This window comes from Herpailurus yagouaroundi, unplaced genomic scaffold, assembly GCF_014898765.1.
Source record: "Herpailurus yagouaroundi ecotype Mexico unplaced genomic scaffold, PumYag 159, whole genome shotgun sequence".
NCBI classification, from domain to species: domain Eukaryota; kingdom Metazoa; phylum Chordata; class Mammalia; order Carnivora; family Felidae; genus Herpailurus; species Herpailurus yagouaroundi.
Window position 1 is genome coordinate 9,211,733 of NW_024412400.1, and position 12,317 is coordinate 9,224,049.

Genomic DNA, 12,317 nt, shown 5'->3' on the forward strand with positions numbered 1-12,317 from the left:
TCTCATATCTACCCATGGAAGTACAAACATACATACTCCGAGATAACATATGCAACCCAAAATACTTTCATTGATAGCTTCTTACTGAGAAAGCTCCACCGAACAAAGTTTAAAATTTTTTTTTCATATACATAACCACTTTTTTACTTTGGGTATCAAAAGTATTCTTTTTTAAAATTTTTCAAGGCTGATGTTTGATTTTGCTGTGTATGGGTTTGTTTTCTTTTCATTTTGTTTCTTTGTTTTTGTTTTGGTACCTGTATGCTGTGTTTCCTTAAATACAGAATGTGCTTTGGTTACACGAGTTCAGTATTGATACAATAGTTCCACTCTTTCATGATGTTATTGATATTTATTGTAAACAGGCCTGTACCCTCTTAATAAACATTGGTTCTTGCAGAAAAGGACATAAAAAAAATAACAAAATAAAATAAAATAAAATAAAATTTTTCTAATACCTATTTATTTTTGAGAGAGAGAGAATGCAAGCATGAGGGGGGGAGGCACCGAGAGAGAGGGAGACACAGAATCCAAATTAGGCTCCAGGCTCTGAGCTGCCAGCACAGAGCCCGACGCGGGGCTCAAACTCACGGACTGCGAGATCATGACCTGAGCCGAAGTCGGACTCTCAACCAACTGAACCACACAGTAAGAAAAGTATTCTTACAGTATATATTCATTATCAGGAGTCTCCCTGAGACCAAGTACAGCAGTGCAGGAATAAAAGAAACAAGAGTCTGGCTCGATAAACCAAGCCATTACAGATTCAACTCCAACCTGTCAAGACAGGCCCCCTCAGCCAGGAGGCGGCTCAGACACACTGGCCACAGGCTTCACAAATGTACCTTTCTAAACCAACGACGAGGGCTTGAATGCTTCAAAATATAATCAGACCAGGTTTCTATACATCGTGGAAGTTAATTTTTTCCTCAATGAGAACCGGAGATCTGGAGAAGTTGAACAAACTGAGGGGAGCAATTGGTGAAAAGTGCTGTTCCTGAAAACCTGTTGACCTCAGACTGCAGCTGGGGCCCCCGAGGACACCAGGATCAAGCAGGCACATCAACGCACGACGTGCAACCTTGAATTCTGTAAAACTTTCCTTAACAGTGATATCTGGCATGTGTTTTTCAACTTTACCTCCAGGCATACTTTGGAGATATAGTGGGTTCCAACCCAGGCCCCCAAAGTAAAGTAAATGCAGCAATAAAAAAGGTCAAACGAACTTTTTGGTTTCCCACCACGTATAAAAGTTAGTTTGCACTATGCTATCGTCTATTAAGTGTAAAATAGCATTATGTCTAAAAAACAAAAATTCACATACTTTTTACAAACTTTACTGCTAAAAAGCGCTAACCATCACCTGAGTTTTCAGCGAGTCATAATCACTGATCACAGATGGAAACAAATACAGTAATAAAAAAGTTGGAACCACTGTGAGAATTACCAAAAGGTAGCCCAGGGACATGAAGCGAGCAGATGCTGTGGGAAAACTGGAGACTTGCTCAACACTGGGATGCCACAGACCTTCAACTGTGAAAGGTGCAACGTGTGTGAAGCACAATAAAGCAAAGCATAATAAAACGAGGTAACCCTGTACTTTTGATAAGACTCATAGTGTGGGAGAAAAAAAATTCAGTGTGCCTCAATTACAAGGTGTCATTTTAGAGTTTCACGTGTTTGCACTGGGTCCTCTTGGTAGTCACTCTACCGTGTCTGCTACCTGAGCAATGGAGTAGAAGGAAAACGTAACCCCATTCTGTTAACTAATCGTCATTACTTGTTCTAGCACCACCAACCACCCCCCTGCAGCCCTGCTGAAATATCCTATTTGTAACTAAACTTAATTTCCGTTCCAAGAGTTTGGGGTGAAGGAAGATTTCTGTCCATCTCTTTGATTTCTGAGTAGGGTCAGAGAAACATCCTGATTCCACATTCCAGTAGTCTTGTAATGTTGACCTTGAATAATAAACCTTACCTTCTGGCCATTAACACCTTTAAATCTGCGTAACCTCAGAGTCATGTGCCTTATGGAAAACCGCTAAGGCTCTAAATGGATTCTCCTGGGTTCTAGGCAGTGTAGTAGTCTGTAGTGCCTCTGTTTCCAAATTTCTTTTTTGCGAGCACGTAAGCATATGTACAGAAACATAAGAACATCAAGACCCCAACCCCATCATTAGAACTAGTCTGACAGAAGCTTCCAGACATCTTGCACTTCTCTGCGCGAATGCAGCACGTGGGACTTACTGGGGAAGTAAGACATCTCTAATGAGAGCCAGCAGATTGCTGTCAGAGTCAACATTCGCCTCCTTCTTGCCATCCCCGACCTCCTGGTTCACGAGTAGAGATGTGGTTTCTGAGAGCAACCGCAAGCTGAAGAGTCTCCACTCCACTTGAAAGAAAAGTGCCAAGAATGTGAGTCCATGGCGATAGAATGAAAACAGAATGTGCACCTACTGGCATTCTCAGTGACGGGGTCACACTTACCATTTTGGCTCTGAACCAAGGAGACCAAGGGTGGCAGGATATAATCAACAACCTTAAAGAAAAGATGTGAAAGACTTGGTTCAAATGTTTATAATCACAAAACTGGTATTAACCACTATCTGTGCTTTTTGCACTGACAGAATCACTAATCAAAAGAGGGGGAAAATCAACAGCTAAATTTATCCTGGATTTAAACTCTACATAAACCACCAGGCTCATTTAACTCTGAAAAAGTCCTCAGGTCAAAATGACATTCTGATCATCAAAACAGTAATTTATCAAAACCTTCAGAGTCTATAAAAGGAACCTTAGTATATAATCCAAAATCCAGTTGGCGTGGGTTGACATTAAACCACCAAATGAATATATATAAGCTAGTGATCATTATTCAAGTTTAAACTACACAACCAAAATATTGGGGGGAAATGAGACACCCAATCTTTGTGGGTTTTTTTTTTAATTTTTTTTTCAACGTTTATTTATTTTTGGGACAGAGAGAGACAGAGCATGAACGGGGGAGGGGCAGAGAGAGAGGGAGACACAGAATCGGAAACAGGCTCCAGGCTCTGAGCCATCAGCCCAGAGCCCGACGCGGGGCTCGAACTCACAGACCGCGAGATCGTGACCTGGCTGAAGTCGGACGCTTAACCGACTGCGCCACCCAGGCGCCCCTTCTTTGTGTTTTATTAAATACATCAAAGAACTATGACAAGTTAATCTTGGTTATTTTTAGAAACATATTCAAAAGATGAATCCACTATTCAAACCACCTCTAGGATTTCCTAGTTATTGAGGGTACAATCAAATGTGGTTTGAAACCAACTCCAAAATAACAAATCGATTCCCCCCAATGAAAATGAACAATGAAGAAAGGACAAATCATTTCTGCAGTCTAATTTGGAAACCTACTACTCTCTCCTTTGATGAACTATTTTGGTGACAAGAACAAAATTCCCGTTGTTTACAACTGAATGTATTCCTGGTCCTAAGACAAGCATTTGTTCTCCCTACACTGATAAAAGGCCAGGAGAAACTGTTCCCAGCCCCACAAGACCATCCTGCTATCCAGACCAATGAGATGAAGCCCTGCACAGGTAAAGATCTCTACACGTGGGCAGTAACCCACCAGTGTTAACCTATTCTAGTTTAAAAAAAGGTTTTTAATGTTTATTTATTTTTGAGAGAGAGAGAGGCAGAGCACGAGAGGGGGAGGGGCAGAGACAGAAGGAGACACAGAATATGAAGCAGGCTTCAGGCTCTGAGCTGTCAGCACAGAGCCCAACACAGGGCTCGAACCTACGAACCATGAGATCATGACCTGAGCTGAGGTCAGATGTTTAACTGACTGAGCCACACATGCACCCCCTTGTAAGTTCACATAGAATATTCTATCCAGATATTGGTACAAGGACCCTAAGAACCAGAGATGTTTTGATCACCCTCTTCCATTAAGTGATGTCACATTGCTCAAAGCATAGATGTCACACTCCATTAAGGAATTTTGATTCCTCTGAACTGCCAGTTGTGTCAAAAGCAAAAACCATGCAAAGGAAACAAACATAGCCCACTGTTAACACCCATCAACATGGTCAACGCCTACCTTAAAGATTTAAGAGGACACATCAAAAGAGGAGTGGGTCTGAAGTAAATGACAGGTGTCCAACTCACATCGGAAAAACTAAGCATGGTCAAAAAGCAAGATCATCAGACAGAAGATGAACAATCAACAGTATTCCTACATGCCTACAATAACCAACTAAATGACATAATTAAGCTAAAATCTATAGAAGCAATCAAATTCTAAGGTATCTACGGTATTCTTTTACAGAAAAAAAATGTAGAAAATATTTACAGGTACAATGGCCATTGACACGCTTCTGCAAAAAGCTTGAAAGCTGTCACAACCATCCTTACAACAAGGAAAATGTGAAACAAACAAAATCAACAACTCTTCTCAGACACCTCCAAGAACTGAAGTCACAGAACAAACCGCTCCCCTGAAGAGACAGACAAACAGAATCACAGCTTAATGGGAGAAGAAAGGCCAGTGGAGTCAGCAGCTGGTACAAAACCTAAAGGCTAACCGAGGGACTGTTGGGAGCCTGAGCTTGGGGGATAAAAGCTCCTGGCGCCCAGCCTTACTGGAGCACCCACATGCCCGGGAGTTTACTTCCCCGAGTCTCCACTGGACTCTCAGAGTGAAGATCAGAGAAAAACCCCTCATGCTTCCAGCAGAGGGAAGGCAAATGAGCCATTTTGAAACACGTTCAGAACATTCTTTTCTTCTTGACAAAGGCCTGGACACAAAGGACACTATCTTACCAGAGCCTATAGTAAGGTTTCAGCAGAACCTAACCAACCTGGGAAAAACAATCCCAACTCCAGCACCCTCCGAGCCTTCCTGTCTCCCCCGGGCACAGGCGCAGGGACAACTGACAAACAACTGTGAATGTCAGAGACCAGACGCAGAGGCTCACAAAAAGAATCCTAACCACAGGACCGTGGGACGTTTCCCCTCCGGCCATGCCTTACTGCAACATCAACTGGGCACCTGTATAACAACATGGATTACCACTGAGAGAGTTGCAAGACACGCGTTTTATGTGAGAAGGAGTTATTAGGGAAACCCAAAGCAACAGGAGAGACAAAAACTAGGACCCCAGAGGGAATCTTAGCCTCTGAAAAACCACAGGTAGAGCAGACGGGGAACACAACCTGGCTTCAAGCCACATACACATCAAATCTCACACTAATGACGTGCTTATCTCAATTCATTTTACCTGATGTTGGCATGAAATATTCCAAGTGTGAAGAGAAAAAAAACACCAACCTAGAATTCTGGGTGAAATTATCCCTCAAAAGTAAAAGGAGAAATAAAGATTTTTCTCACACAAACAAAAACGGAAAACATTTTCTGCCAGTAGACCTGCCTCGCAAGAAATGTTTTCAAAAGTTCTTCAGAAGGAAGAAAAATGATATAGGTCAGAAACTCAGATCTATGTATCAGAGAAGGAATAAGCAAAGGTAACACATGGTCATTGATGAACAGACTCCGAGAGGTCAACTCTCTGCAAATTAACCCATCATTCCAGTGTCATACAAATAAATAGTCCAAGAAGGTTTGCATTACCTCCTCATATTGATTCCGCAATGTATTTGGAAAATAGTGACAATGCTACAGAAACATAAAGATGGGTGGAAATTAAGACAGGCACACTGGTGCCTTCAGCAAGGCTGGACCCTGAAGAAGTTCTTCCCTTCCTCATTCTTGAAGCCTCTCCCTTCCCCTCATACGTTTTTCTGCAGAATGCTTTGTTCCGGGAACTCAGTATCGACGTTGACATCTCGCTGACCTCAACGTACACTTAATAATGAGACTCGGACGGTTGTGCCAACACTAGACATGAGACCACCTAGGAAGACATGACCAAGGCGGCTGGCAGCACATACCTATACATTCCTATCGAAACCACCCAGATCCTGTATTTTCCTAGAAAACCCCTCAGCCTTTTCCTAGGACAGGCTTGCCACTCTTAGAGACACTAGCCTCCTGCAGCCTCCTCTGCCTGGCAGAATAAGCAACTATCCTCCTTCTTTACACCCAAACGCTGTCTTCATATTATATTTTAGCTCCAGAGCACAGAGGTCGATTTCAACAGCAGTAGAGAATCAAGAATAATACAAGATTTTCAAGAAATTGTGGGGCAGAGATGGTTTACCCTACCAAGTTTCCAGGCTTCCTATAAGGGAAACCAAGTGGTGTAAATGTAGAGCTAGACAAAGAAATTCATGGAATATAACCGAGAGCCTAGAAACAGACACATATGGGAACTCAGCAAGGGGCAGTGATAGTATTATTAGCAACAGTGGAAAAACATGTAGACTATTCATTTAAGGGAGAGCTACAATTAGCTATCTACTTGGTAAAAAATACCAGAGGGGGCGCCTGGGTGGCGCAGTCGGTTAAGCGTCCGACTTCAGCCAGGTCACGATCTCGCGGTCCGTGAGTTCGAGCCCCGCGTCAGGCTCTGGGCTGATGGCTCAGAGCCTGGAGCCTGTTTCCAATTCTGTGTCTCCCTCTCTCTCTGCCCCTCCCCTGTTCATGCTCTGTCTCTCTCTTTCCCAAAAATAAATAAATGTTGAAAAAAAATTAAAAAAAAAAATACCAGAGAACACTAAAAAAATAATTACAGGAGGCTTAAAGGTTGAATAGTTAAAAAGAAAGGCTTTTAAAGGAAAATAGAGCATAGTTTTGTGGCATTAAGGTAGGAAAGGACTTCCTTTTTTTCATTCTTTTAATGTTTATTTTTTAGAGACAGTGCAAGCGGGGGCGGGGCAAGGGGCAGAGGATCTGAAGTAGGCTCCGCACCGACAGCAGCAAGCCCAAGGCGGGGCTCGAACTCACGGACCATGAGATCACAACCTGAGCTAAAGTCAGACATCCAACCGACTGAGCCACCCAGGTGCCCTGGAAGGAGTTCTTAAGTAGCATCTAAAAAGCACAAACTAAAAGAGAAACATTAATAAGTTTGACTACATTAAAATAAAAAACATTTATATAGGATGAGTCCCTAGAAACAAAATGAAAAGAAAAGCCATTGGCTAGGAGAAAGTTCTGCAATCCCCAAATCTGACAAATGGATTCATATGCAGAATGCAAGAGAAAAATCAATGAGAAAAAGACGAACAACCCCCAAAACTGGACAAAAGACAGAAATGATGGTTTTCAAAGGAGAATACCCACAGAGTCAACAAACATGAAAACTATTCAAACCCACCATCAGAGAAATGAAAATTAGAACACTGAGATACCAATTTACACAGATCCAGTTAAGAAATTACCTTAGTACCAAGAGCTTGAAAAACTTAGGGGAAATGGGTACCTACATACCACAGTAAACCAATAAATTGGTACAAGAACTTGGAAGAAGAATTTCGTAACACCAACCAAAGTTTCCAGTAACACATTCAAAGCTATTCACTGAAGATCTGATTATAAGAGTTCAAAAATAGAATGGATAAATCTCACATCAATATATTTAATGAAAACAAGCAACCTGCAAAAAGACACAGACAGTATCTCACTACGTAGCCCAAAACAATACCTATAAACTTAAATACACACCAAATGTAAATTTCTGGATTAAAAATATATTTAATCAGTTTTAAAAGAAGAAATCTAGTTCATTATAATATCATTTAATTTTTTAATTAACACTTGTCCTCTGAATGACTGAAGGCAATTAGAATTGTATCCCAGATGGTAGAAATTTAATCCTTCCAACTGAGAATGATCCTTTAGAAGAAGAAACAGGTAGACGATGGTAATGGAGAAATAATGTGCTTACTATAATATGGCAAATGCAGATTACAAGACAAATTAGATTATTTGACTATTCACCTTTAATTCATATTCTTCCCGAGCAATGACAGTTGATTACATTACCGAAAGAAAGCTGCCCATAACTCACAAACAGAGAAATAAAAATAAAATTACTCTGAAAATGTCCAGATGCTTAGCAAGCTGAACAAGGCAAGGGAGATAAACACTGAAAAACAGTTTCATCCATTTTATTTATATTCTATGCAATAACTACATAAATCAAAGTAATAAATGGTTTTTCAGAAAAGATCATTGGTTGTAAAATCCTAAAATGAAAAACACCACATACCTTTGCAAAACGTTCACTTAACCAATGATTCTAGCAAAACAGAATAGATGAAAGTTACAGTTTTAAAACGCTAGTTACTTTGGAGCATAGAGCAGAGAAACAGTGGAGTCAAATTTTAATAGAAAATGTAAAGAAAATATAACAAAAGAAATATAGAAAAATAAAACATTTCAATATACTCCTATACAAATCAGAAGGGTTACTATATCTACTCTCACAAAATACAAGAAAAAGATTTGTAGGAGTGATACATCTCAACATTTACACAAATATTAAGTGTAAGTAGACCCACATAAGTAGATTACACACACACACACACACACACACACACACATAAATAACGTCAATGAGCTCGCAGTACGTAGGTACAGGGATTTTATTACCACCACTATCAAAACTTAATAGCTACTAAGGTGTAGAATGGAAATGAACACAAACATGAAATAACTAACATTACATAAATTGGGATGTGTGGATGAGCCAGAGTTTCTTGGCAGAGAAGAAGGTGTATTTTGTCATTGCCACTGTCCTTGAAATAAATAGCCGCTAAAAGTTAGATTTAAAGGCCTAGAGATCCAACCAGATGATGACTTGGGCCTTTTTTCTTTTTCCTTTTGGAGATATTTAGAGTAGTTGACTCTGAATTTGTTTTAAAAACATCCAGATGAACCTTAAAACAATTACCTGGATATATAACCTACAAGATACCAATCAGAGATGAGAAAGCAACTCTAAATTGAGAGAGCAGACTGGCACACGGTGACACACTGAACAAAATTCTAGCCTCTGGCCCCAAATGCCTGGAGGTCCCACAGTAACTCACACAAAGAGGGGGGCAGCTATAAAATACAAGACCACAGTTCCAAGGGTGCTCAAAGTGACAGAGAAGAGCGTGGCAGTGGGGGAGAGGGACCCAGAAACTGGCTCTTGGAAACAGCAATGATGATTGCTTGGGCCCAGAAGCAGAGCAAATTTGTTTTTTCTTAAAAATATCTTGAATCTGTATTTCGGTACAAATCGTTTCCTGTATATCCCTGTGCACTTTATTTTTCCTGATGCATTTAAAAATGTCTTTCCAAGAATGAGTTCACAGACCTCACCAGACTGCCAAAGGCTTCCAATGTACAAAATGCAGAAACAAATCAGAGTCCGATGCCAAGAATACCAATCCACGGGGCTCACTGGAAACTTGTACCCTTCCAAGGGTGGGCCACTTGCCCAAGATTTCCAGCCAATCCACGTATCTTTAAAAATGGACTCATCTCACCAAAGAAAATAATCTTTCTAACAAAAGGGTCACCATGATAAAGACACTTCACAGCTGTGAACTTCAGATTAGAGTCTTTCCAGGGCTCACCAACCACCTCTTGAGGGAGTACTCCCTCAAGAGTATGGCACACTTCAAGAATATGGCGAGAGTATGGCATCCTTCACATACAAACTACCCTTTCCTAGGGCAGACATTAAAACCAATTCATGCATATCATTTTACACCTCTACGGCGAAGTATTTTCAAGTAAATTACTCTAAGTATCTCAAAATAATACCAAGAGAAACCTTAAAATGGCTCATGAAAACATTTCACGCTTCTCTCCCTTGGCATACAGGATTCCGTCTCTGAAACACCCACCCCTCACCCAGGAGGCCACTCAGGAGTTAATCCCTACCTATGTCCAAGACCTAGTTCAAGAATACAATCATCTCCTCTAAAAAGCATCTCCAGACCCTGTCAGACTGAAAGGGCTCTTGGCATACCCCCAAGCAAACCACCAACACAGCACTCTTCAAACCATGGTCCAATCTTTCTTTTTCATCTTGGTCTCTTCCTCCCAACCAACACTTAACCTATTCAGAGCAGGATCTGATTCTAGCTCACTAGTGTGTCTTCCTCAACATTCATTGATTTTTTTATTAAGTTTTTCATTTTAATTCCAGTATAATTAAATCTTTTAAAGAGGTCGTTTACAGGGGCTCCTGGATAGCTCAGTCAGTTGAGCCTCTGAGTCGATTTCGGCTCAGGTAATGATACCGGGGTCGTAGTATCGAGCCCCACATCAGACATTGCATTGGATGTGGAGCCTGCTTAAGATCCTCCCTCTCTCTCTCCCTCTGCCCCTCTCCCCAGTTCACTCTCTAAGATAAAAATAAAAAATATTAAAAAAATAAAGAGGTGGTTTACAAAAGGCACTTATTATAAATATGCGAGTGAAAAATACATAAGTAAACCAAAACCTTAAACCTTTTTTGGGGTCTACTGATTACATCACTGCTTTAACTCTATTCATATTAATTCATCCTATTACTATGAAAAGGATGTTTCAAAAGTTTTGAAACCTAAAAGTACTTGTTCTACACATGGCAATTTTGAAAGAAAGAAAGAAAGAAAGAAAGAAAGAAAGAAAGAGAGAGAGAGAGAGAGAGAGAGAGAGAGAGAGAGAAAGAAAGAAAGAAAGAAAGAAAGAAAGAAAGAAAGAAAGAAAGAAAGAAAGAAAGAAAGAAAGAAAAAGAGAAAGAAAAGGGATTTGCTTTTGTATCCTGGTTGTAAGCTGAGGTGAGCCCAACTTTGAATTTTAAATAAAATTCTCAGGCCTGCATGCTGTAAGAAATCTCAAGTCCTCTCTCAGATTTCTCAGAACGTGCAATGGCTTATTTCCTTCTCCATGGTTCACCGCCAACTCTTGAGTTTTCACTTACTCTAGTATTTTATTTGCTTTTTCCCTTCTCCTGCCGTTTGCTTCTGAGACCGACTATCCAAATGAAAGGCGGTCAGACTACACATGACAATGAGGACTCTGTCCCACGGCCTCCGTGGGAAGCAGGCACAGAAGCCAGCTCACAACACCTGCTGCAATCAGCTCAGGACGCTCAGGACTTGGGAGGACGAATGCCAGCTCCACGGCTTGTTGTAGCCTGCCTCCCACTCACGACCAGCCAGACAAAGTCGCATATGCTCCCCTAATCCATCCCATAGGAGGCCCTGTTTCTCATTAGTCTGCCTCCAGCTCCCCCCATGCCGACCAAGATACACCTTAAGCCTTCCCTTTTTTTGCCCTAAAGTTTTTACACCCTCTGACGAATACAAGTGAGGGTGATGATGTCCCTACTGCTGCAAGCTCCCAATCAGCAGCCTCTGTGTGTCGTCATTCAGGTGGTCTTCCCTCATCTCCACCTTGCTCACGGTACCACATGATCCCTTTGTAAGGACTGAATTTAAACTCTCCCACGTTCTCCATATGTACACCAGACTCTACTGATGGTTCGGAGGGATGCAGCTTTGTAATGGCAACATCCACAATTTGCAATTGATTATTAAACCTCCTGCTTTTAGTCATCTTTGAATCACCTGCACCTTTGATTTTTTTTTCCCACTAACCTTGTCTCCCCGCCCCCTCCCCCGACACACAGCTCAGCTCTGAGACCCCTGCCCTGTTGCCTGTCTCTTCTAGGCCCCCTCTTCGTTCCTTTCTTCCTCTTCATTCTCCACCCAATGCCAGCTCCTTATTTATACAGACAATGTGTACTTCCCCTGCCACCCCCACCCTTTTGTTCATCCAAGCTTCAAGGCCGCTCCTGGATCCCTACCTACAAAGGAAATGGAAGTTCAATACAGACCCGTCTGTGGCCTAATGGTTGTAAGAAGGCCAGGAAGATATTTCAAGGTGACAGCTTTTCTCTGTCTTCCGCAGGCAGGCCGTACTGCCCTACACACAAAGAGGAGGTCCCCCTGCACGTAATCCAAGACCCGCACCCCTCACAGAGATCTCTGTCCATTCCCTCTTCCAAATACACTTTGAAACAGCATTCATTTGTTATTTTCTTAACACCCAATGATGTGTTATTAAATTTTTAATTTTAGTTCCAGTGTAAGTAACGTACAGTGTTATATCAGTTTCATGTGTATGATATAGTGATTCAACAATTCTATACATAATAGATTTTTACCTAAAACGGGGCTAAGTTCCCTTAGAGCCTGAGAAATTCAAATCCCGTATCATGCCAAAACAAAGACGACTACTGATTAGTCATGTTATAAAACATTTCTTGATTTAAAAATAATATGTGGGGAGTGCAGTGTGACTCATGACAAAACTCAACCAGCATTTTGAGAGGTCACATTACAATGCTTTCAAGACAACCCAATGCCAGATGGCAACAAAG

General features: G+C 41.2%; 1 protein-coding gene across 7 annotated transcripts in view; it reads right to left on the reverse strand.

Annotated features, from left to right (window-relative positions):
• ULK4 (unc-51 like kinase 4) overlaps positions 1–12,317 on the reverse strand; it is a 586,637-nt gene that overhangs the window by 356,008 nt on the left and 218,312 nt on the right. For all 7 annotated transcript variants that reach the window (XR_005791953.1, XM_040479906.1, XM_040479903.1 and 4 more), the window contains 2 exons: positions 2,488–2,539; positions 2,248–2,392 (listed from right to left, as the gene is read on the reverse strand). Coding sequence is in view for 6 of the 7 variants with exons in the window: in XM_040479906.1 (XP_040335840.1) it covers positions 2,248–2,392; positions 2,488–2,539 (197 nt within the window). In the remaining variant the exon portion in view is untranslated. The remainder of the gene's footprint in view (positions 1–2,247; positions 2,393–2,487; positions 2,540–12,317) is intronic.